The sequence below is a fragment of the Carya illinoinensis genome, chromosome 11 (genome assembly GCF_018687715.1).
Source record: "Carya illinoinensis cultivar Pawnee chromosome 11, C.illinoinensisPawnee_v1, whole genome shotgun sequence".
Taxonomy (NCBI): domain Eukaryota; kingdom Viridiplantae; phylum Streptophyta; class Magnoliopsida; order Fagales; family Juglandaceae; genus Carya; species Carya illinoinensis.
In genome coordinates, this window is record NC_056762.1 from 2264105 (window position 1) to 2291758 (window position 27654).

General features: G+C 36.2%; 1 protein-coding gene and 1 pseudogene across 1 annotated transcript; both read right to left on the reverse strand.

The window, feature by feature from the left end:
• Positions 1–855: 855 nt before the first annotated feature.
• Positions 856–3328, reverse strand: LOC122281323 (annotated as a pseudogene).
• A 21759-nt stretch (positions 3329–25087) lies between these two features.
• On the reverse strand, positions 25088–27149 carry LOC122282902 (aldehyde oxidase GLOX-like). Its single transcript, XM_043094967.1, has one exon. It carries the CDS (start codon positions 26973–26975, stop codon positions 25152–25154), a length of 1824 nt encoding a protein of 607 aa, XP_042950901.1. The 5' UTR covers positions 26976–27149; the 3' UTR covers positions 25088–25151.
• Between the last annotated feature and the right edge of the window lie 505 nt (positions 27150–27654).

Consider the following 27654-nt stretch of genomic DNA (forward strand, 5'->3'; position numbering starts at 1 on the left):
GCGATAATAAGATCATGTTTGTTTTACTAATTTTATGAACTTTTGTAAATTTTTTAAATTTATTATTTATTAGATTTTGTTTAAAAGGAGAGAGAATTTTGAATAATGTTTTTAAAATATATTTGTATTGTAGATTGTGAAAGTGGATGAGGATAGACTTGAAAAGCTGTTTAAATATAATCTTTTTAATATATATTTTTGAAAAAATCATTTTAAATTTTGAGTTTGAGTAATAATGAGTAATGATAAAAGTTAAAATTGTATTATTTTAAGATTTGAAGATGTTTGCTTTGATTTTAAACAAATTAAAACAATAAAATATTAAGAAACTAATTTGTAATTAACAAAAGTTGAAGAAGGAAAATAATGAACAGATCAACAAAGAGTTTCTTAATATAAATATGAGTTCTATTATATATAGTCACTTTTGCGTATTTTTTATGTATTTTACCGATGTGATTGGTCAAAATAGTTATTTTATATTAAAACAAAGTAACACAATCAATTATATTAGTAGAATGTACAAAAAATACTTAAAATGACTGTACAAAGAGTTTATGCATACATAATACATTCATGGTTCATGCTGCCACCACATAAAGTATGTTTGCAATTCAGTCTCAAAGACAACAGTCATTTCATGCTTGCTTCATTATCTAGTTAGTAAGCAAAAAAGTTTTAACATACTTACGTCTAATAGAAGATTTAGATCTCTCTCAAACTAAATTCGCCGTGCAGTGTAATTATCAGTAACACGTTGTTAGCCATAGCGTTGTAGTTGAAATATTGGTCTTTTGCTTCCACAGAACAAAACCTTGGTTTTTTGTTGGAATAGGCTCCAAAATGTCCACATTCTCATACTTGGACCTTCACCATCCATGCATAATCACCAGCATTGCATTCTAAAGCTTCAAGGGCTCTTCTAGAGTTGTACAAATCAAGCAGTCCAATTGGAGCAAATTGAATCTCTTGACCAAAGACATGTTGCGTAGCACTCTTCTACACTTTCATAAACATATGGCTGAAAAATAATTTCAAACGAGATGAGAAAAAAAATGTAGCTAAGATGGTGTTAACTGGCCCTAACAGGAGAGATGGTGAAGACTTCACTCTTCAGAATTCCCAAGGAAACTCCTAAACTTTCATTTTTTGGCATTGTACAGAGTGATCCTGCAGTACATAATTTTCAAGTTTCGAGTTGTGCAAAATTTGGCAAAATTTGGTGTGTGCTGACATTGACATTAAGAAAAAGATGGCAGTGAAAAGTACAATACTTAACTCGAATTGAATGCATATAATGCACAATCTCCAATCCAACTTTCACCTGCAACCTCTTCCAGAAACTCAAAATCCAAGGGGCTAACACTGCCTGCAAGAATAAGTGCAGATCTTGGGGGTGGTAGATATTAAGAACCTACTACGGGTGGCCACTTTCCTGATCTTTGGCAATTGAAAACACCAATAACCCCTGATAACTTATTCAAGTTCCAAATCTCAAGAAGACTGCAAACGAGTCATTGTGTGAACAGTAATAACACAACCTTGGTTTTTTGTTGGAATAGGCTCCAAAATGTCCACATTCTCATACTTGGACCTTCACCATCCATGCATAATCACCAGCATTGCATTCTAAAGCTTCAAGGGCTCCTCCAGAGTTGTACAAATCAAGCAGTCTAATTGGAGCAAATTGAATCTCTTGACCAAAGACATGTTGCGTAGCACTCTTTTACACTTTAGTAAACATATGGCTGAAAAATAATTTCAAATGAGATGAGAAAAAAAATGTAGCTAAGATGGTGTTAACTGACCCTAACAGGAGAGATGGTGAAGACTTCACTCTTCAGAATTCCCAAGAAAAGTTCTAAACTTCCATTTTTTGGCATTGTACAGAGTGATCCTGCAGTACATAATTTTCAAGTTTCGAGTTGTGCAAAATTTGGCAAAATTTGGTGTGTGCTGACATGGACATTAAGAAAAAGATGGCTGTGAAAAGTACAATACTTAACCCGAATTGAATGCATATAATGCACAATCTCCAATCCAACTTTCACCTGCAACCTCTTCCAGAAACTCAAAATCCAAGGGGCTAACACTACCTGCAAGAATAAGTGCAGATCTTGGGGGTGGTAGATATTGAGAACCTGCTACAGGTGGCCACTTTCCTGATCTTTGGCAATTGAAAACGCCAATAACCCCTAATAACTTATTCAAGTTCCAAATCTCGAGAAGACTGCAAACTAGTCATTGTGTGAACAGTAATAGCATTGAGAATACTAATTCTCTCTTTAAAGTGTTCGAATAAAAATTTTCTTGTATTAGAGTGACTATCTCACCTCTTCCCATCAATGACTGGGTCGTTGAATAAACAGTCACGAGTAGGTCGCCCCACATATCTAGCTCTAAGGATAGAGCCATCAGGCAAAACAAGCTTTTTGATGACATTGAAATTATGACTGCTTGGCTTGTCACTGCAAGTCTTAGATAGAAAGAAACTTAGAAACCAAGAGATATTTCTTCAATGTATGGTGATTACTTCTAATGAGACTGTAATTAGTATCTTTCTTGGCTGACCTTACATATACCGCACAACCATCCAATGCTCTTGCTGAGCCGTGGAGCTCAGCTGTGAAAGGGATACTTAATACTAATTGTCATTAGGGACAAGAACACAAGAAGTGGAATGTTCTTGAAAATTAGTGTATAATTCTGATTTCGTTTCTTCTTATCAATTAATGCTATGTGTTCCCTGATATAGTTCCCAACATACAACAGCCAAGATCCCTAATAGCTTCAATATTGGTATTGAGTGGATATGGGATTTAAAAATATATTCAAGGCATTATCTTACGTAGAACATGTCCCAATCTAGTACGACGACCTCCCCAAAAAGAAGACTATTAAATGCTACAACAATATGTACAGTTTGAAATGTAGGCTCATTTGGCATGAAATCTTTTGATACTCTAGCAGAAGCACTCCTCTTAGAGCTAAAATTGAAAAGCTTGCTCATTCAAAAATCACTTCTAATTCTGATTTAGTTTTTAAACCAAGATTAGGCAAACCTGAATAGATAGTCATTACTCATACTCATGGAGCAGATCAGTTTATTGCTTTTGAAGTTCCTTGCAATAGATTCCTCAAGAGCTTCTTGATAAAGTCTCATCAATGCAACCCGGCGCTCATAACCAGCACCAATGGTTTCCACTACATTCCGAACATCCGCCTTGACTCCATCAATACCACAGCTCGAAAGGTAGCTATGTAGATCGTTGTCTAATTCTGATTTAGTTTTTAAACCAAGATTAGGCAAACCTAAATAGATAGTCATTGCTCATACTCATGGAGCAGATCAGTTTATTGCTTTTGAAGTTCCTTGAAGTTGACAAATTAATGAAGATTATTGTATTTTTCTCCCTTGAAGTTGGGATTTTCTTCTAAATCTACTAACCTGAACATGAACCTAGATATTTGGATAAATTTTGATGACAATTGATTAGTAAAGTGATGCAAAATCTTACAAGATTATCAAAGATGAATTGTTTTATGTAAAAAAATTCTCACTTTGTGTCTTCCCCATATTGTAAACCGTTTTCATATGATGTGTTTTGCCATCCATCATCGATGAACACACACTTTGGCAAGCAGCCTCCTTCTGAAAAATTGCATACAAATGGGAAAAGATGTGGAGTCTGAAATTTTCCTAGATGGTTCAAGTTAGACCAAGGCACCTCATTTATTGTCATTCTACCTTTTAGGACCCTATTCAATTCCTTATGCACTGATATTACTATAAAATACATCCCAGGTGTTCTATCCAAACCAATCCAAATGTGCCGGGAGCTAACAATTGAAACGACAGTGTGTTAGTGTCTAGAATACAGTCACCATGAAAATGGTGATATTTGGTTTCCTTACCTTCTTGTTCTCTATGTGACTGAATGTACCTTTGTGCTTTTCCAATATCCTATTCATCCACAAGCAGTATATGGAAGTAATAACGAATCACCACATGCCATTTGAACCTATTAGAATGAAAAGTAATTGAACCATACTATAAAGTCTTTAATTAGAGCAAATGAACTGTCCCCTAAATTTAGAAAAATGATTCTGTTACTTGGGAGGTTTGAACATTAGGATCACCTGTGGTAGTGAACGATCAAGAACATGATGGAAAATGAAATAGAATCACAAGTAGAAAATGATGTGCCATAGTTAAGATGGAAAAAAAAAAAGGACAATCAAATGTAGGAAAACGTTACCAAAAGTGCAAACCCACCACTTTCAACGCAAAATTCAAACTCTTTTATACTTGTGCCTTGTAAACTAGTCCAGAATAGTCCATCCAACACATGTAAAACCAAAATGTAGAAGGCGTTCACAGTTGTGGGCTTAGAATCTTCATCACGAATTCTAGCTGGATTCATTTCTTGCTTCCAATAGAAGAAATTGAGTTTCTATTGGAAGATCACAGCTTGACGTTCCAAAACAAGGGATCATCCACCAGATTTTGTATCTAAAGAGACTTGTTAACCTAAATCCCTTGCAATTGTTGCACCATCAGGTCAAAAGTTGAGATAGAGAAACATGAGGTTATATATATAGAATCTAATTAAAAGCCAAAAGGAAAAAAATAAATATTTTTTTGGTTAGGAAAAATACTATTCTTTAATCCTAAATTTTTTCTAATCACAACACCTAGCTAGAACATGCATGCTTGTCACTACGTACTGTCTGTCGATCTGTCCATTATTTCATGCAAAACAAAAGTAGAATGTGACATCAAAGACTAAAATGGAATATGATACCCACTCGAGAACTCCTAGAGAGAAAACATGAATAGAGCTGATCCAGTTGGACTTGGCTGAAATTGCTCCAAAGCTGCAGTTTCAGTTTGTGCGAGTTTAATGGTGACAATGGGCAGAACATCAGTGAGTACAACCTTTTCATGCACCATGAGGCAGCCATCTCTGATGCTAGACGTCGTGTTTATGGTCATCTTTAAGCTATCTTGGTACTAAACAAACAATTCTTAGTGCAGCCAACGAAAGCTATCTCAAGTACATGTATGTATGTATATAGATTTTAGGCACTAAATCAGACAAAAGAATCAACAGGAGTAGATGAACGCAGCACCAAATGAGCATGCTAACTCCTATCTGATTACGAGGTTATCATTTGGTTCCAGTTGGTGCAAAGACCAGTTCTTGGATGCAGCTATGGCTAACAAAACTCATACAATGACTAACTTGGCAACTGGTGAAAATGTTTCCAAGTAGTCCAAACCTTCCTATTGTGTATAGCCTTTAGCAACTAATCGGGCCTTGTATTTTTCCACTGAACCATTTGACTTATATTTCATTTTGTAAACCTATTTACGTCCAACAGCTTGCTTGTTGGGAGGTAAGTGAGTTATAGTCCAAGTTTCATTATCTTCCAAGGCTTTAATTTCATCAACCATGGCAGCACACCACTGAGTGTGTTGGATGGCTTGTCTAAAATATGTTGGTTCTTTTTTAGAAGAAATAGAAAGTGTGAATGCTTTATGAGAACAAGAAAGATTAGAATACGATAGAAAAGAAGAAATTGGATATTGAGTACCTGAGAGGGGACCTTTGCTCAAAGAATCAGATGATGAAGTGGCATTTGCAATATGAGCTAAGTTGCAATGATAATCTGCAAGGTATGTTGGGTTTTTGCGAGTTCTAGTGGATTTTCTAATCTTAGGCTGTGGAGTAGCAGAATTGGAAGTAGTTGAGACTGAATTATTTGTGAGCTCATATATGGAATTTGAAAAAATATCAATAGGATCTGAAAGGGTATTTTGAGTAGTCTGAGGTATAGGAGATGTGAATATATCAATAGGAATGAGATCATCTGTTTGGGGAACTGGCATGACTACTGATTTGGTAGAAAGATCATGGCCAGTTTTGAATGGAAATATAGACTCTCAAAAAATGACATCTTTGGATAAGAAGTGGTATTGGTTTCTAAATCATAGACTTTATATCCCTTGCTACCATATGGATATCCAAGAAAAACACAAGGATGAGGTTTGGGTGCAAATTTAGAATGATTATGGGATAAGGTTGATGCAAAGCAAAGACAACCAAATACTCTAAGATGAGAATAATTTGGTGGTTTTGAGAATAACATTTTATATGGTGTTATATCAAATAGTAGAGGAGAATGAGTTTTATTTATTAAGTAGGTTGTTGTGAGGACACAGTCACTCCAAAAAACAAGAGGTAAATTGGCATGGAATCTAAGGGATCTTGCCACATTTAATAGATGTTGGTGTTTACACTTAACGACACCATTTTGTTGAGGTGTAGCAACACATGTTTGTTGATGTAAGACTCTTTTAGATGAATAGAAATCAGGCATATCAAACTCAGCTCCTATGTCAGTCCTTATAGTTTTGATATGAATATCAAATTGTGTCTCTATGAGCTTAAAAAATGATTGAACTAGAGAACGAGTGTCAGATTTATTTTTCATTAGATATACCCAAGTACAACGTGAATGATCATCCACAATTGTAACAAAATTTTGAAAACCAGTAATTGACTCTACAGAGAAGGGACCCCAAATGTCACAGTGTGTCAAATCAAAAATCTTATTTCTAATGGAATGACTAGTATTGAATGGCAACCTTTTATGTTTTGCCAATGGATAGATATTACAATTGAAATTTGAAGGAGTATGTATATTAGGCAACAACTTTTGTAGTGTTCGAATTTTATTGAGAAAATGATGGCCTAACCTAAAATGCTAAAGATCGAAAGAAGGAAAATTTACAGCAGAATGGAGGTTTACAGTAGAAAAAACACTAGACTTCACCATAGATGTTTGCAGCAAATATAGTCCAGCTACTTGCTTAGCTACTCCAATTGTTTTCCATGAGTGTAGGTCCTGTATGAAGCAAAAAATGAGAAAGAAACATAAAACAACAAGAATTTTCTGTGAGTCTTTTGACTGAAATGAGGTTAAAAGAAAAAGATGGAACACATAGAAGATTATGAAGAACTAATGAATCTGAAAGTTGTACAGTTCCAACATGTGTGACAAGAACACATGTTCCATTTGGCAATTTGACTGATGTGTTTATAACAGAGGTAATTGTAGTGAGATGCGAAATAGAACTGACCATGTGATCAGTAGCACCACTATCAATTATCTAGGAACTTGATTGTTTAGAAATAAAATCAGGTGAATTAATCATACCTGATAAACTCAAAGAGTTTGAAACAGAAAAGGAGTTGTTCATAGCATTCATGGCTGTAGGTTGAGGTGTTTGTGAAGAAGATTGTAGAAAAGAAAAAAGTTGTTGGCACTATTCTTTGGTGAAAGGAAATTGAGGAGTGGAATCTATGGAAGAACAATCTTGATCATTTGAAGATAATGAAACTTGATGTATAGAAGAAGTCTTGGTTCTTGGATTCTAACGATATCCAGGTGGATATCCATGTAACTTGTAGCATATGTCAACTGTGTGCCCAGTGAGACCACAATGAGTACAAATTGGCTTAGGTCATTGTTTTTTATAATTCTTGGCCATTATTCCAGGAACATTCTTGCTGAACAAAGCTGCAGTTTCAATCATCAAGGATGATCCCATTACCTTTCTTTGTTTTTCTTCTTGTAAAGTAAGAGATAAAACTCTATCAATAGATGGCATTGGATACATGGGCAGAATTTGTCCTCAAATATGTGTAAAAAAGTTATTAAACCCATCAAGAATTGAACAACATATTCCTTTTGATGCTGATCAATTACTGTTTCTAAAGCTCCACAAGAATAGCCCAGATTACAAGAACAACTAGGAATTGGTTTCACAGTAAAAAATTCATCCAATACAACTTTCAAGTTCGTGTGGTAAGAACTAACAGAGGATTGATCTTGAACTAATGAAGCAAAATCTTTCTTAGGTTGAAATAAACTAGGATCATTACCTTGTGTAAACCTGATCTCCAAATTCTTCCAAACTTCTTCAACAATTGAAGTGTTGATAACACTGGCAGCAATTTCTCGTGTAAGAGAATTCAAAAGCCATGAAAGGACCATGTTATTGCAACAAAACCATAGAATGTACAAAGGATCAAATCGATTTTAAGGTTGAGAAAACGTTCCATCCACGAAACCCATCTTGTTCTTGGCATTAAGAGCTGTCAACATAGATCTACTCCACGTATAATAGTTCTCACCATTCAAAGGTTGAGAGACCAAGATCGATTCAGGGCTTTCTCCATGATGAAGATAATAAGGGTTGGAAAAATCCTTAAGCATAAACGGAGACGAAACGGAAGCCATATTCATATTAGAGTTTATTTCTTCTGATACCATCTCAAAATAAAGGAATGAAAAATACTGCAAGAAAGTAAAGGGAGAAATAGAGTCTTAGAGAGGTTTGAACATCAGGATCACCTGTGGCAGTGAACAATCAAGAACATGATGAAAAATGAAACAGAATCACAAGTAGAAAATGATGTGCCATAGTTAAGATGGGGAAAAAAAGGACTATTAAAGGTAGGAAAACGTTACCAAAAGTGCAAACCCACCACTTTCAACACAAAATTCGAGCTCTTTTATACTTGTGCCTTGTAAACTAGTTCAGAATAGTCCATCCAACACAGGTAAATCCAAAATGTAGAAGGTGTTCACAGTTGTGGGATTAGAATCTTCATCACAGATTCTAGCTGGATTCATCTCTTGCTTCCAACAGAAGAAATTGTGTTTCTACTGGAACATCGCAGCCTGACGTTCCAAAACAAGGGATCATCCACCAAATTTTGGATCTGAAGAGACTTGTTAACCTGAATCCCCTGCAGTTGTCGCACCATTAGGTCAAAAGTTGAGACAGAGAAACATGCCGTTACATATAGAATCTAGTTAAAACCCAAAAGGAAATAAAGAAATATTTTTTTGGTTAGGAAAAATACTATTCTTTGATCCTAAATTTTTTCTAATCACAACACCTAGCTAGAACACGCATGCTTGTCACTATGTACTGTCTATCGATCTGTCCATTATTTCACGTAGAACAAAAGTAGAATGTGACAGCGAAGACTAAAATGGAATATGATACCCACTTGAGAACTCTGAGAGAGAAAACATGAATAGAGCTGGTCCAGTTGGACTTGGCTGAAATTGCTCCAATGAAATCTGTAGTTTCAGTTTGTGCAGGTTTAATGGTGACAATGGGTGGAACATCAGTGAGTACAATAGAGGATTGATCTCAAACTAATGAAGCAAGATCTTTCTTAAGTTGAAATAAACTAGGACCATTACCTTGTGTAAACTCGATTTTCAGATTCTTCCAAACTTCTTCAGCAATTGAAGTGCTGATAACACTGGCAGCAATTTCTCATGTAAGAGAATTTAAAAGCCATGAAAGGACCATGTTGTTGCAACGAAACCATAGAATGTACAAAGGATCAGATTGATTTTGAGGTTGAGAAAACATTCCATCCATGAAACTCGTCTTGTTCTTGGCATTGAGAGTTGTCAACATAGATCTGCTCCACATATAATAGTTCTCACCATTCAAAGGTTGAGAGACCAAGATCGATCCAGGGCTTTCTCCATGATGAAGATAATAAGGGTTGGAAAAATCCTTAAGCATAAATGGAGACGAAACGGAAGCCATATTCATATTAGAGTTTATTTCTTCTGATACCATCTCAAAATAAAGGAATGAAAAATACTGCAAGAAAGTAAAGGGAGAAATAGAGTCTTAGAGAGGTTTGAACATCAGGATCACCTGTGGCAGTGAACAATCAAGAACATGATGGAAAATGAAACAGAATCACAAGTAGAAAATGATGTGCCATAGTTAAGATGGGGAAAAAAAGGACTATTAAAGGTAGGAAAACGTTACCAAAAGTGCAAACCCACCACTTTCAACGCAAAATTCGAGCTCTTTTATACTTGTGCCTTGTAAACTAGTTCAGAATAGTCCATCCAACACAGGTAAATCCAAAATGTAGAAGGTGTTCACAGTTGTGGGATTAGAATCTTCATCACAGATTCTAGCTGGATTCATCTCTTGCTTCCAACAGAAGAAATTGTGTTTCTATTGGAACATCGCAGCCTGACGTTCCAAAACAAGGGATCATCCACCAAATTTTGGATCTGAAGAGACTTGTTAACCTAAATCCCCTGCAATTGTCGCACCATTAGGTCAAAAGTTGAGACAGAGAAACATGCCGTTATATATAGAATCTAGTTAAAACCCAAAAGGAAATAAAGAAATATTTTTTTGGTTAGGAAAAATACTATTCTTTGATCCTAAATTTTTTCTAATCACAACACCTAGCTAGAACATGCATGCTTGTCACTATGTACTGTCTGTTGATCTGTCCATTATTTCACGTAGAACAAAAGTAGAATGTGGCAGCGAATACTAAAATGGAAGATGATACCCACTTGAGAACTCTGAGAGAGAAAACATGAATAGAGCTGGTCTAGCTGGACTTGGCTGAAATTGCTCCAATGAAAGCTGTAGTTTCAGTTTGTGCAGGTTTAATGGTGACAATGGGTGGAACATCAGTGAGTACAACAGAGGATTGATCTCAAACTAATGAAGCAAGATCTTTCTTAAGTTGAAATAAACTAGGACCATTACCTTGTGTAAACTCGATTTTCAGATTCTTCCAAACTTCTTCAGCAATTGAAGTGCTGATAACACTGGCAGCAATTTCTCGTATAAGAGAATTCAAAAGCCATGAAAGGACCATGTTGTTGCAACGAAACCATAGAATGTACAAAGGATCAGATTGATTTTGAGGTTGAGAAAACATTCCATCCATGAAACTCGTCTTGTTCTTGGCATTGAGAGTTGTCAACATAGATCTGCTCCACATATAATAGTTCTCACCATTCAAAGGTTGAGAGACCAAGATCGATCCAGGGCTTTCTCCATGATGAAGATAATAAGGGTTGGAAAAATCCTTAAGCATAAATGGAGACGAAACGGAAGCCATATTCATATTAGAGTTTATTTCTTCTGATACCATCTCAAAATAAAGGAATGAAAAATACTGCAAGAAAGTAAAGGGAGAAATAGAGTCTTAGAGAGGTTTGAACATCAGGATCACCTGTGGCAGTGAACAATCAAGAACATGATGGAAAATGAAACAGAATCACAAGTAGAAAATGATGTGCCATAGTTAAGATGGGGAAAAAAAGGACTATTAAAGGTAGGAAAACGTTACCAAAAGTGCAAACCCACCACTTTCAACGCAAAATTCGAGCTCTTTTATACTTGTGCCTTGTAAACTAGTTCAGAATAGTCCATCCAACACAGGTAAATCCAAAATGTAGAAGGTGTTCACAGTTGTGGGATTAGAATCTTCATCACAGATTCTAGCTGGATTCATCTCTTGCTTCCAACAGAAGAAATTGTGTTTCTATTGGAACATCGCAGCCTGACGTTCCAAAACAAGGGATCATCCACCAAATTTTGGATCTGAAGAGACTTGTTAACCTAAATCCCCTGCAATTGTCGCACCATTAGGTCAAAAGTTGAGACAGAGAAACATGCCGTTATATATAGAATCTAGTTAAAACCCAAAAGGAAATAAAGAAATATTTTTTTGGTTAGGAAAAATACTATTCTTTGATCCTAAATTTTTTCTAATCACAACACCTAGCTAGAACATGCATGCTTGTCACTATGTACTGTCTGTTGATCTGTCCATTATTTCACGTAGAACAAAAGTAGAATGTGGCAGCGAATACTAAAATGGAAGATGATACCCACTTGAGAACTCTGAGAGAGAAAACATGAATAGAGCTGGTCTAGCTGGACTTGGCTGAAATTGCTCCAATGAAAGCTGTAGTTTCAGTTTGTGCAGGTTTAATGGTGACAATGGGTGGAACATCAGTGAGTACAACAGAGGATTGATCTCAAACTAATGAAGCAAGATCTTTCTTAAGTTGAAATAAACTAGGACCATTACCTTGTGTAAACTCGATTTTCAGATTCTTCCAAACTTCTTCAGCAATTGAAGTGCTGATAACACTGGCAGCAATTTCTCGTATAAGAGAATTCAAAAGCCATGAAAGGACCATGTTGTTGCAACGAAACCATAGAATGTACAAAGGATCAGATTGATTTTGAGGTTGAGAAAACATTCCATCCATGAAACTCGTCTTGTTCTTGGCATTGAGAGTTGTCAACATAGATCTGCTCCACATATAATAGTTCTCACCATTCAAAGGTTGAGAGACCAAGATCGATCCAGGGCTTTCTCCATGATGAAGATAATAAGGGTTGGAAAAATCCTTAAGCATAAACAGAGACGAAACGGAAGCCATATTCATATCAGAGTTTATTTCTTTTGATACCATCTCAAAATAAAGGAATGAAAAATACTGCAAGAAAGTAAAGGAAGAAACAGAGTCTTAGAGAGGAAAATTGAACTTCTTGTATCCTATTTCTTGTATCTATTTTACATGAATCAGGCCTCTATTTATACATATACATTAGAGCTAACTAACATAACTAATTTGTACATGTGTAACTTTACTGACTTGTATCACATTTTGACTTATAATTTAATGACATGTGGCAATGGTTTTATAGTGTTCACTGCACTTTAGAGTTAGGACTCGGGTGGCAACTTTTCCTATAACTTTTCCTATAGGGTTTTACAAAAATATATAATCCATTAAAAATATTATATGTTTGTATTGGGAACGTTTTTTTTTCTAAATATATTATTTCTTTTGAAACAAAGCAACCATAAAAAAGAGATGTACGTAATTATAACTTATTAATAAAGTGGTTGTATTAATGAAAAGGGCAATGCTAGGGACCAGAATGGTACCAACATTATACTGACTAGTAAAAATGTACTTTTTTAAAAAAAAAAATTTAAATTTTTCCTTTTCTCTTTCAATCATTTTGTATACATCTTCAAATAATTTTTAAAAAATAAAAATAAAAATATAATATAAATTATTAATAGTCATTTTCTTAATCATTAAATAAAAAAAAAAAAACCCAATCGATCCATTTTGTTTGTAGGAATTCTCGGTTCAACTAGCATTTTACTTATGAAAAATATATTTACCAACAGATATTTGTAGGGCAATACAAAAACCGGTTACACTGGTTGTCATCCATGTGAATTGGCCGTCACAATTCGAAACCGACTGAAACTAGCACAGAACCAGCCGACCAGTGGTATAAAAAAAATACCACTTAATTGGCTGATTATATAAATATATATTTATTTATATTATATGTATAGAAAACGATCGTTATTTCACTTAAATGAATAAAACAACGTTATTTTAATTTTTTGGTTTATAAAAAAATTATAAAGCCAAATGGAGCCGTTTTGACATTGTGCTTAATAACCCGTCCCTTCCCCTCCCTCTTCTTGTTCTTCTTCTTTCCTCTTCTTCTTCTTTCTTCATAATCTCAATCCTCTCTCTCACACGCAGCCCCGCAGCACTATAGCTCTCCGATCCCCTCCTCCTTCACAACACCAACAACAACAAGAAGAAATCGAAGAATAGACCAAAATCACACCGACACCGAAATTGCCAGTTTGCTCCCCCTAATTGACTAGTTCAGCTCATTCTAAAAATTTGAGGAATACATCAGTGCGACATCAGTTTTGGACCAAAATTGAACCGACAACGTCAATTTTCACCCCTAGATATTGGAGTAGTGGCGGTTGAAGAACTATCACACCCTGTGCATTCATTCTCTTGCTTATCATTCCTATTGCATGGATAAAGTTTTTGACCCAGTGATGATGATTTATTAGCTGCCACTGTCACTAATATTGGTGATATTGACATATTGTTCCTCCGTTGATCAAAACTGAATACCCATGACAAATATTATTTTTCCATAAGATCAAACAAGTGATCAACATATATACACACACACACACACATATAGATATATAAATATATAAATATATATATATATATATATATTTACGGGAAGACATCATGAATATGGACATCTTAGCTGCATATATAGAACACAAAACGCAACTTACGCACGGATAGGACTAATATTAATTTACAAGGTTTTATTAGTTTTGCTAATACATTGGTCCTGGATTTTTTGCTATATTTCTTGTTATCACAGGATATTTGAATCCATAATGATGGTATTCCTCTAGTCTCCCACCACTTCTGAAAGGAGCTGTGGGATTGACCTGCATGAACAGATAGTTTCCAGCAAATAAATCACCCATGTGAGCCTGCCCATTCTTTAACCTCTTCAAAACCTTGCTCCATGAAACCTTAAACCTGGTGAAGAACCTCTTTCTTTTTCTCAAGAACTTCCTCAAGCCGGGAATTCGAACCTTTGTTCTCCTTCTCCTGCCAACAAACCTTCTGATCTTGGACCAGCTGCTTATCTTCCTGATCAGATCTCTCTGATCTTCTGGTTCTTCATCACTTACCCCACCACCTTCATTTCTCAGTCTGTAGTAGGAATATTGCTTGTTTGAAGCCATCTCAAAGCTGGTAAAAAAAAAAATACAAGGAATCTAAAAACTTCAGACCCCCTTGATCAGGCTTGAAGATAGTCTTTAAGAAAAAGAAAAGCTACCACTCTTATCATTCACAAACTCCTCTTGCGAGCTGGCTCTCGCTAATTTAGTGGGGAAAAGCTGTGAAGAAACTAGTTGAGTGCAATTAATGAAACGGTGGAAGCTTGAACTTTTGGGTAATGCCTGTTGCTGATAATCGAGACAACCCTTTTTTTGGCCATCACCATCACGGCATGCATCACCTAATTACGAGCAAAGAGCTAGCTAGTCTGCAAGTAAATCAAAGATATACATATATATATATATATATATATATATATATATATATGATCTCGATCTGTATCATGAGGATGCGTGGCAAAGGTTTCCTTCATACAATTTACTAGTTTTTCTTTTCTTTTTTATTTTTTTATTTTTATTTTTTTATTTTATTTTGGTACGTACCTCATTTAATATCAGAGACTTTATAGCCCTTTTATCACATGGTTGTGTCGAGTACATGACATTGATGATATGGATGGTGATAATTGAAACTTGAATCGGACCAATTTTAGAGTTCGAAAATCTCTGGTTTACAACTACAATATATATTAAATATATAAAGGAATTTGCATCATGCTGTGACAGGTGAAAACCTCTTGATGATTTTTTGAGGGCACTCTGGTCGCATTAATTCCTTTAAAATGAAATGAAATGCAGTCTTAAGGAGTTTAAATCCCGTGTACTCTTTTTTAAAAAGTTGGTAAATTTAGAATAGATTGACGTGAAAAAAATTATTTTTAATAATAGATTCTACTTTTTTTTAAAGGAAATGATGCGCAAAGTTTATAAACCCTAAAAGTGTATCTAAGGTGACTCTTATAATATTTATGGTATTGTGGTTGAAGTATTTTAGAGGATTTTAATTAGATTCCACCTTTAGCACATTTGTTCGTGTTTTTCCTGCATCAGACGAATTAAATTGATCAAATGAAATAAATTACTTGTCATGTACTAATTAAAGAACCGGGCGTGCATATATATTATATGTTGGACATGATATCATCCCTGTCGTTTATGCTAATTATCGCGCAGATTGTACCATAAAGTTAAGAGTACTTTTGAGTTTGGATTTATTAATGTATGATTGAAGTAATTAATTTGGGCGGGGGTTCTAAGTTGCATGCCCCCAATTAATTCAGCTGATGTACTTCGGCAGCTTCAAATCTTCTTAAAGTCAATTATCATTTGTTTTGCTCTGCTCTGTCTTATTAAGGTATTAATATGCCGTTATCTTGGTGTAATGTTTAACCTGATTTTTAAAGTAGTTATTTTTAATATCTGGGTTGGGTTTTTATGATTATTTGTAACCCCAAGTGTTTTTATTATAACCATAGTATTTCTCTGCTAAAGTGAGGCTTATAAATGAAATTAGGATACCGTTTTCTTTTAAAAAAAATACAAAAGTCAATGATCATGTTTTTTTAGTCAAAATAATTTCACTCTCTAGCGGACACAACTCATTAGTGGTCTAGTCGGAAGCCCCACCCTATACCTTAAATGTAGTAAGATTTGATTTATATGATTTAAAATTTAAAATTTTTCTTATTAATCAAATAATTATTTGTTCCCTATATTGACTTGCATATGAAATATTTCGTGAAAGAATTGCTTCAAAAAGCCTAGTGAATAATAATTTAGTAACTATTTTAAAGATATGTTTTCCATGGCAAAGGTATTGGTTATTTGTGAATGATAATATTTTGTTGGTTCCTTTAAGATGAGTTTAATTCTTTTAGGTTGAGATGAGTTTAAATTTTTAGATTAAAATGTATGAAATAAGTTAAGATAAATTTAAATCTTTTTATAGGAAATTGAAAAAATAGTGGGTCTATTGATTTGGAATGAGTTGGGCTGGATTCATCTTCCAAACACCACTAAGCCCCCTCACGTTCGTTGCTTTGTGAATCACTTCTTTAGTTCTTCCCTTGTCGCTGCCGCCCATTTCCGTCGTCCTCCCACCGTTGTTTGCTAAATTTTCTGATGGTAACTTTTTTAACTTACTCTTCTATTGTGATGTGTTCCGCCCATCTCCATCTCCAACTTGTCCTGGAGAACTTAGACCAGCCGCCTGCATGTAGAAACACAACCTCACGAGACCACCATCTCCATGCATGGTTCTGCCTTGCACCATCTAAATCACTGATTTCGCCCAGCTCTTGAACAAACCGTGAGCCTCTTCCGCAGCAACCACCAACCTCTTTGCACCATTACCGCTCAAGCCTCCTTCACCAACCTCCAAAACCAAGCTGCTAGGAACCCCTACGCAAGCCTCATTGTGCGCCACTAAAGAAACCTTACCTAACTCTATTTTTGGTTTCTCAAAATAGAGCATTCGATGGAAAGATACCATCAATCATGCATCGCAGCCTCCACTGGAGAATTGAGATCCAACAAAGTGCCAAAAGAGCCAAACCCGTAGGGAAACTCGAAGGGGAACAAAGACTTCGTCGCCTGAGTGTCGGAGCGGAACCCATTACCTTTGCTCTAGCAATTATTATTCTTGTCAGTGGCCAAGTCGTCGTCGGTGATAAACTTAGGTGGTAGCCAAAACTTGACATCGTCCAAACTTGCAGACATCCTAAAAATCCTTTCAAATAAAAAGGAAAGAAATAACACAATCATTGAGATGCAACACAGAGGACAGGGGCTTTTGATGGCCTCAATGATGGGAAGGAAGGGGTTCGCTTCTGAGTTAAGATTTAATAATCACAAACCCAGGTGGGAGGTTTGCTAGATTTGCTCCATTAAATGCTTCTGTAGCTAGATTCTGGTTGTTGTTTTTCATTAGAGTGTGGTGATGGTTGTGTTTGAGTTTTTTTAACAAGTCACGGAGAAAAGGGGTTTGTTTTTCGTCTATCCTCCAGTGGGAGAGGAATCAGAATGGAGGGGTTTGCGTGCGTTTCTTTCTCTTGCAGTGGGGCACATGATAGATAAAGTGTTAGGCCTATGTGAAGCTCACACATTAAAGAGCTGTTGTTTGGGGTAAAACAGGCTAAGATCATCCCTATTAGCATCTACATTTGGCAATAAATCCTATAATTTGGGGAAAGTTATCCGGTTTTCATCAAAACATTATCTCCATCCCAATCCCTAAAATGGGGATGAGGTTTACGGGTGCTACAAAAGTTTCCCATATTTGAGGAATGACTGTACATCCCCAAATGTTATTTTCGTTCCCTGGCCATCGTTGTCTCATGTTTTCTTCTCTCTCGACAGTTGGGTGACCTCGTCTATTGAAGCCCCTCCCTTGAACGCAGCCACCAACCCTGTGCATCCTCTCCATCGACAATTTTTGTAAGTCATATCCCCTCGGTTTCTTTTCATGGCTGGATTCCCCCATTCTCTCTATGGATTAAGCATTATGCTTTTTTGGATCTGGACTCTCTATGAACTAATCGCCTCCCTCTCAGAAAACCCATATGGTTTCTCTCTATTTTTCAGTCTCTCTCCGTTTTTTTCTCCTTCTAAAAAAAACCTATACATTTTCAAACCCACTATGATCTTTTTCCCTACACATTTTCACACCACTTCAAGCGGGTTGCTTTGTGTTTTCCGTGGAGTGGTTGGCCAGGAATGGAGGCTCTGGTTCGGTAGAAGAGGAACTCATCACATGCCTTGGCGTGTGTTTGATCTGGGGCTTCAAACATTTGGTTTGAGTTTGATTTTCGCGAAGTTTACATTAATCTGGTTTTATGGTTGTTGGATATCAATTTCAACAAATTTCTTATCACGGATGATCTGATTTTATGGATGTTGACATTAAGCTGATGGGGTGCTATTATTTTGTAAATCAAATCTGCATTATTTGAAGTGTATTGGCATGTTGACAAGATTTAGATTATTCAGACATTAATAGGTGGGGAGTTGTAGTTTGGTTGAGCTACGAAATTATTAGAATGGAAAATCCAAGTTGGAATTAGCCTGAGCAACACTGCCACAGCAAAACAGGGTCGAACTAAAATGGAGTTTGCTCCACTATGGGAATGCAGAGGGTGCTAGCAGGTCATTGGCACCATGATAAACTGCTTTTGCCTGTTAGTTTGTATGCATGCTCATGGATATTAATATGTTGCCTCGGGTGTTAGTGGCACATTTCTGTAGGGTTGATTGTTTGTCTTTGGTGGGTCATCCAAGTTGCATTTTTAAAAAAATCCAAACAATAGAGGTATAGCACTTGTGTAGTAGTTGTTTCTTTGTTCCCTCATCATGGTTGAGCTCTACTTTATCTTTTTTCTTTTGGATCTCTAGTGATTTGGCAGCTATGCCATGATGTTTGTGCATTTCCCCAATGGACTTTCATGGCTTGTGGGCTCTATGCCTTTGCTTTTATTTGCTTTGGTGGGTGGCCTTGAATATGTTATTGGGGTGATTGCAAATGGCCATCAGATATGTCATTCGGGTGATTGGTTGGTTTTTGCATGCTGGCTGGCAGAATGGTTGAGCATTATGCTTGTTTGTCTTTACTATTATGGATTCTGGTTCTTTGCTATGCGGTTGAGTTTGCTAATTGCTGGTATGGCAGTTGTTATTGAGAATATGTGAGATGTCAATCTAAAAGAAATAAGCTAGAATTTTTTTTTATTTTTTTATTGGCAAAATAAGCTAGAAAAGAGAGCTCATCTTCTCCACCAAATGAGTAATTAAAGCTCCTGGAAACATCTAGACAAATAATCTATTGGTTGATAAACAATAGATTGGATAGAAGCTACAATTTGAGAGGAATTAATGCTATTTGATATGCAAATGTAAAAAATAAAATAAAATAACAGGATATGGACCATGTATTAGACGACTCTTGATAAACTAAAGTCTTATCATAATTTTCAAAGTTTGGCTTCAAGTAAACTCAAAACATGCTTTAAATAGCTCGCTTTGCATATCCTTTTCACTTATCCTTCCACTTTTATAGATTTGTATTCTTTAACTCTTGATAGATCTATTGCTAAGTCCACATGACAACCTTTCAATTTCCAACTAGAGCTATAAGAAGCTACATAAAGATATTACACAGAATATGACATGCAAACCTTAATGCAACTGTTCTTACCAACAATGATTTTGTTTGACAATGAATTTCTGTACAACTATTTTCTAGAGCTTTAAATTTTTTTGCTTTTTCTGAGATTTGAATGGGTTAATTCTTTATTAACTTTCCATTTGATGCTTTATCTTTTTATTTCAATGAATGAATATAAGTACGGCTGAGAATGTTTTTTTCTTATTTCATGAAATACTTTTATTAACCCTTGTTGGAAATGCAAGAATGGTTTTTTAAATAAGTAATTTATTCAAAAAATCTTTATGGCGATGATTCTCTTGTGTGTTTTTTTTTTGTCTTCTATATTCATTCTTGATGTTCTCACATTTTGTCTGTTTATGCAACGGGGAGAGGAATTCATACTAGCTGGCTATGTTATATATTTACTCTATTCTCATATTTTTCACACTCTTCTTTGTACTCTGGTTGCCTTCCTCTTCATATGTTTCTTGGTTATGGATTAATTGACTTCATCTTTAATTTTTGGTTGCTTTTGTCAGGGTAATAATTTTATTTATTCACGTGTATGAATGGATGGTTTTTTTAATGGTGCGCCAATAACATGCTCCTTTTCTATATGCTTAGTTATTGGAATATTGCAATTGTCTTGGTAATATCAGTGCTTTTCTATAGTTCATTTGATGTTCTAGTTTTTTATTTGGTGTTGGGTGATTTGCAGGGTTGCGTATCTCTCAGGGGAGGGCGGCTGTTATTAGGTTGTAATGATGGTGTTATAGTGCGGGTTAATTCACAAGTGTTAATGGAGCCCCATCAATATGGCGGGATAATTCTCACTCGGATGACCATATTGCAGTTTGTGGTACGATCCACAAAAGGCAATCGGGGTTCGGGTGGGGTTTTGCAGCCATTTGATGTTGGGCTCCTTGCTTACGTATGCAGTCAATATTTACACTATTCGGAGCCTTTTTATTTATTAATATATTCGATATATTAATAAATCGAATGGGGATGCTCTTATTTAACATTATTGTGATTTGCATGTTGTTTGGCTGTTATTTTATATTATGTTGTGATAGAGAAGTAATGTGTAAACTAAACCCCTTCGGTTGTGATGATGACAACCGCATGTGCGGATGCAGGAAATTTATGGTCATTTCCTCAATGTCTAGGTAACCCGGACGGCCAACAAGTACTGGCAACTGGTTGTTAGAGCCATGAGTGGGTGATCAAATTTTCAAGATGTCACCATTCGGTTCTCGAGCCAACGACCCCGACTAAACCCCAAACTTCAAAGTGACGTGTCTAACATTTTAATGCTTTTTTAGAGATGGATTCATAAGACCCTGGACATATGTACTTCACCAACCTCCTTAGTTAAGATCCTCAACTCGACCCCACTTACGATGGGTAAAGTGGAAACTCTCCTATGACCGTTGATGAATCTCCACCCCTACCCCCTAACAAGCCTATCGGCATTAGGAAATCAGTCAGGGGTGCGAACTTCACTCCTAAAGAAGACAAGTTACTTGTCTCTGCATGGTTGAATTGTAGCCTTGATGCTGTACAGGGAACAGATCAAAAACACTCCCAACTATGAAAATTTTTTTTTGACTACTTCCAACAATTTAAAGAAACCACAACTGACCGAACAATAAAGTCTTTAATACATCGATGGTCGGTTATTCAAAGGCCACAAATAAATTTTGTGTAAAACTAGCCCAGATTGAATCAAAGTGGCATGACCGAGCAAGACAAGGTAAAATTACCATACTCGTACTTGTTTTACAAATAATTATAGATTTTTGTGTACATTGGTTTAACATGGAATTTTTTGTTTACATGCAAGTTTGACAAGGCCAAGGTTATGTACCAATCGTTAGATAAATGTTCATTCTAGTTCGAGTATTGTTGGCACCTGTTGAAGGACCAACCTAAGTGGATTTGGCATTCCACAAAGGAGGATATAAAGCGAATGAAGATGATGTCCCCGTTCCCGACCCCGACTCGATGTTCGGGCACTGCAGTAGATTCAGTCTTTGATCTCGAGGTGGATAATGTGATGGAGAATGAGGTGATTGAATTAGATCGATCAATGAGAAGGAAAGCTGAGAAAGGAAAATGAAAGGCTCAAGGCAGGCAAGCAAAAGAAAATTTTGAACTTTGAAAGATGAAGTATAAGCTTTTGGAGGAGTCACACGCTCAAGAGAAAGAGTTTTATCGCCTTAAGGTTGAAAAGATGGAGTATGACAAGGAAAAAGAGGAAAAGAAATTGCGTCTCGAGGATGAAAGACTGAGGTTGGAGGCGAAAAGATGGTGATTGATCGGGAAAGAGAGTTAAATAAAATCTTTCAAGAAGACAAAAGATTGAGATTGGAGGCGCAAAAAGTAGAGCTCGGATTGAAGGAAGCGGATCAACGCATTATGATGATGAACGTGATTGCCATGCCAGAAATGCAGCGGTTATATTTCCAGTAACTGCAAAGGGAAATAATGACGGACACAATGCTGCGGCAGATTTGGATTGATTTGTATTTTTGTAAAAAGTTTATTTATTTGTTTATTATGTTTCGGACAATGATAGATGAGTATATTATTGATACTAAACCTATGATCAACTTAATTTTGTGGTGTAAATTGATATTTTTTAAGCAAGGAAATTGGCCATTATAATTTCAGAAACAATTACAAATTACCTCTAATATAGTCACTATTAATATGAAGGAAATACGAAATAAAATTTGATTACCATTAATATAGTTACTACTAACATGAATGAAATACAAATGCAGGGGAGATTAACTCAAACATAGTCACTACTAACATGAAGGAAATACCATACTATAATGCGGCATGCCTAATGTTGGGAATATAATAGCCATTGATGTTCAATTAGATCTGCTTGGAGCTGATGATATGCTGTAATGTCTCTAATATGATGATGACGCTGCATGAAATCCATAAGCTCAGTTGTATGATTGCGCGACAGTTCCAGGAGTTCATCATCAAGTTGATCATACTCAATGTTTGGACCCCCTCACTATCATCACGCTCATCTTCAATGATCATATTATGTAGAATAACATATGCTTTCATTATATTTGTTAGTTCCTTCACTTTGAACATTCAGGAAGGTCCATGAATGATTGCAAATCGTTGTTGAAGTAATCCGAATGCACGCTCGACATCATTTCTTGCCAATTCTTGTGCTTTCATAAAATCTTTCTTCTTATTCCCTCGTGGTGATGGAATCGTCTTCACAAAAGTTTGTCACTTGGGATAAATACCGTCAGCAAGGTAATACCCCATAGTGTAGTCCTTGCCATTGATCGTGTAATTGACTGGAGGAGCACGCCCTTAGGCAAGTTCCGTGAAAATAAAAGATCTCTCTAACACATTAATGTCGTTATGTGAACTAGGCATACCCATAAATGCATGTCATATCCAGAAATCATATGAAATAACTGCTTCTAAAATAATAGTCGATTCATGGATGTGGCCGGAGTACATACATTTCCAGGCTACGGGATAATTTTTCCACTTCTAATGCATGCAGTCAATACTTCCCAGCATTCCTGGGAATCTCCGTTGTTCGGCAACAACAAGCAATCAGGCAATATCATTGGAATTTGGCGACTGTAGATATTCATCCAAAAAAACACTTACTATTGTCTCAGAGAATTATTTGAGGCTCTTCATTGCAGTGCTTTCACCAATACGTATGTATTCATCCATAAAATCTCCTATAACCCCATACGCCAACATTCTAAGTATTGCGGTTATCTTTTGCATAGAAAATAAACTGAGTCTTCCAGCATTATCTTTTCTCTGGACGAAGTACGACTCGTAAGACTCTATCTCATTTATAATATAGAGAAATAGGGGACGGCTCATCCAAAATATCATTCAAGATAGATTCGGGGGATATACTGGATTTTCTGCAAAATAATCGCGAAATAGACGTTCATGCCCTTGAATATGATTACGCCGAATAAACTTACAACGTTGGCGATTGCTATGATGCCTCGATGACTGTCCATCGGCCTCGTCATTAAGAACAATATCGATATCATCTTTAGAGGATACGTATGTGAGCAATTTGCAAAAGAATGTACGAGCCATTTGATGAAGGGAGTGGGAGATCATGGGAAACTATTGAATTTCGGTTCTATAGATCAAATGAGACTTGAGTTTGTGAGAATGTGAATACTAGCAATATGTATATTTATAGAAGAAAAAGTTACCGTTATATATAGGACAAAAAATGTTACCATTTGAGAAAAGACAAAAAAAAGTTACCTTTGGAGAAAAGACAAAAAATGTTACCATTGAAGAAAGGACAAAAATTATTACCGTTACAGAAATGACAAAAAATTTTATCATCAATATGTGACTAAGTATTACCATTATAGAAACTGATAAAAAGTACTAAATGTAAAAAAATTAACCATCTCGTTTGAAAATGCACATATTAAACAAAAATTAATATTTTTATAATACGAATTTCGGTTTGAAAAATAATACTGTATTGGATAGTAAAAATTGTATAAATATTTAGTAGAAAGTGATATTTGAAAAGAAGATAATAAGACAAAAGAGTTAGTAGTTAAGATTGTAAATGGAAGTGAGAGAAAAAAGTAATAAAAAATAATAGAGAAATATTATTTAATATAATAGAGATAGGGATGATGAATGAGATGTAGAAGGGTTTTTAGAAGATGAATAAAATTTAGGGATAAATTTGAGGGAATGTGATTTTGAGTTAAATTATAAAAAATTTTATAGGGATCCGGATAGGGGTGCTCTAACAGCCTAACCGGTTTTAATTTTAACTCTAATGGTAAAATTGTTTATGAATAATAATGAAAGTGAAATTAAATTGTTTGAATTAAAATGTTTTATTAGATTTTGAGAAATGTGAGAAAAAAATTTGAATAAAAATATTCTGAAGTTACAATAGTGTTATTATATAGTTTTTAATATTATTTTTATTTTAGAATTACAATAGTATTTTATTTGGATGTTTGAGAAAGTTGTAATGAGTAGATAATGATTAGATGCAAAAGCTGAAAATTTGAATTTGAAGAGTGTTTGTATTTAAATGATGTTTGAGAAGAAAATTATGAAACATCTTGAGATATGAGATATATAGTTTGTAATCCCAAACAACTCCTAAATCTTTTTCATTACAAAGTATTATTATTACATGCAAGCCGATGCGAAACTTTATCGCTTATAGTAAGACTTGATAAAAATTTCTAAAAATATAGACAGAATTTTATGTTAGCTAGTATGAAGGCACATTAGCGGTTTGTTGCAAATAAATATTTTGTTTGATTACAAGTGGAAATAAATACTTTTGGAAGGAAAAATTGAGAGAAATAAAAGCACAAAACGATCGGCTGGATCCATGCATGGTAGCATTGCTAATTAATTAGGGTAAAAAATCATACTATGCTATGCATGCCCGCAGCCCAATTAATGTGATCTCTTTTCATAACATTAATTAATGTAGTTTAGTTATCACGAATCATCCTCCATTCCTAATCTTCTAGCTAGGGAAGGATAGGGATCTCAAACTGATCTTAATTTTACGTGTCTGTGAACCTCACCCATTGAGATATGCTAGGAATTCCTCCATTCACTACAGTGAGCATGAAATAACCAGGGGGTGCAACATTTGGAGATGGAGGTGCCTCCACAACCGCATCCATCCTTCCATCTTTAGCTCTCACCATGCTCCTACACTTCAGCTTTAGCATCCTCTGGTTCATCGAGATGGAATGCGTTGTGACGGGTGGTGCATAAACATTGAACTCCACTCCATTGCTTGGCTTCGTTCCCAACGAAAACCAAACTCTAAACTCTCTGCCATATTTAACACCATCCTCACCGTGATCTCCATAGTGTATTGTCACGTTGATCGGCCTGTAATTATGATATTCCCGCCCCATGTACTGGGGAACAAATGCTTGTAACCTAAGCTCAGTTGGGTAGGCCACGTTTCTGGAAGCGTACCTGTTGTTTGGATTACTTCCAGCAACTAGGATTCTTCCATCAGGTAAAACAATGGCGGATGAGTGATACATTCTGGCTATTTTGGTGGACTTTAGGACTGAAAATCTTCTGCCTAGTCTTGAGTTTGGTTTGTAGAGGTAAGGTTGGAGAGAAGCATTCCTTGCATTGTTGGATCCACCGCAACCACTCTGTGCTCCATTGATGATCAGGATATCTCCAGTGGGGAGGATCAGCATGTCGTTTAGAAGACGGGGTCCAGGCATATTTTCCATGTTCCACTTGTGTTTGTTCCCTGTGATCACCATTCTTCCACAAGAGCTCAGACCTTTCAAGTATCTTCCTTCACCAGCTGCTTTATAAGCTCCTGAAGCTGCACCTCCACACACCATTACTTCCACCTTCTGGAAACCGTCTCTGTGGTCTAATGGAAGAATCACCGAGGACCCGGAGCTCGGGTAGTTCCTCGACCCAGCCCCAGGAATCTGAGGGAAGGTCTTGACCACCCTATTCCTTCTATGATTGAAAAGGATAGAATCCCGGTTTGCAAAAATGAACAGATTGCCGTCGGAAGAAAGGTGAAGGAAGGGATAGAGGTTGTTCCCTCCTGTACTATCAGGATCATAAGTCTGGTGCAAGAAAGGAAGATCAAAAGATCCTTCTCCATCTGACCTTTTTGGTACAAATTCATATGTAAAGACACTTGTTCCACCCAAGACAATGACCCTGTCATGCCCAGGGAGTCTCTGATTCGAAGCATACCAGCGCTCATTGGATAACCTTCTCCTCGATTCTTTCCAATCACATTTACTATCCCGGCATGGCCTAAAGTATCGGATACTTCGAGAACCATGACCAAATCCACCTGTTTGTAGGAGTGTTCCATTGCTCAAGAAAGAACCTGAAGAGCCCCAGGGATCAGTGTAATGCGTTAGAGGACTAATTTTGTTCTGGAAAATATCGTACTCAACAGAGTGAGCATAGCATGAGGAATCTTGAAAATCATTCTTGGATCGAGTGCACCTTCTCCCGTTGTTACGATGCCGGAGACGGTACCCAGTCGGGCCTGATCCTGTTTGATCAAACATCAAGACAGTGTTCTGGTGTGTCAATGCCATGTGCATTGCCACCACTCCGGTGTTGTTTAGGAGGAGCTGCCATTGGCCCTGGCCCCTTCCTGGGGACCCTACAGCCGCAGCACTAAATCCAACATCAGGGATCCATAACAAAAACGCTGCAATAAGCAAAGATTTGAAAGAAAGAGAGTGGCGTTTTTGGTCAGCCATGTGATGGTGATCGAGGGCAATGTGAGAGAGATCACTTTGTTGAACGACGAATGTTGGGGAACAATGCTCTTTTATATACATATATATGAGCTGTGTGTTTTGGGTGAAAGCCATTTAAATAAGAAATAGGTGGGAGTCCAAATCCACCAAGGCAGTCATGCACTTAGAGACATGAGTCTTCTATACTCCAGACAGCCTCTTCGTGCTAAAACATTGTGCATTTTTTAAGCAGATCAATCTTGCTGTGATACCGCGGAGAATCTTGCTGTGATAGAAATAGTGGAGGTTTGTTTTAGTAGTGATGGGTTTTTTGTGGAATTCAGCCTATTTGGCACTCATGCTATGAATACGAAAAACCAATATTGTAATATTAATAATTTTTGAACTTTTGCAATTGAATATTTGGCTTATGGAATGGATTCACCAAACTTCTCCCCGTGGGTGCAGATCATGGTTTTTGCCTAAGAAGGGGGAAATACTCCAATTTCATTTAGAAAAAGCTTTGTTGATGGATACATCAAGAAAAAAGCTCAAAAAGGTGCCATAAAAGACCAATGCTTAAAACTGGACAAGACAAAACACATTAGACTCTCAACCGCAAAATTGAAATGACTCAATATCATAAGATGCGATTGGCAAAATTGAAAACCTATAATGCAGGCTGTGAAGTGATTAACACCACCTAATTGGGCTGCTCAGGTCTCAACAAACTTCAAGATGCAAACCAGAAACTGAACTCCTACCGAGTGAAAATTACAAATACTTTTTGTTTGTATAGGTCCCATCAACCACA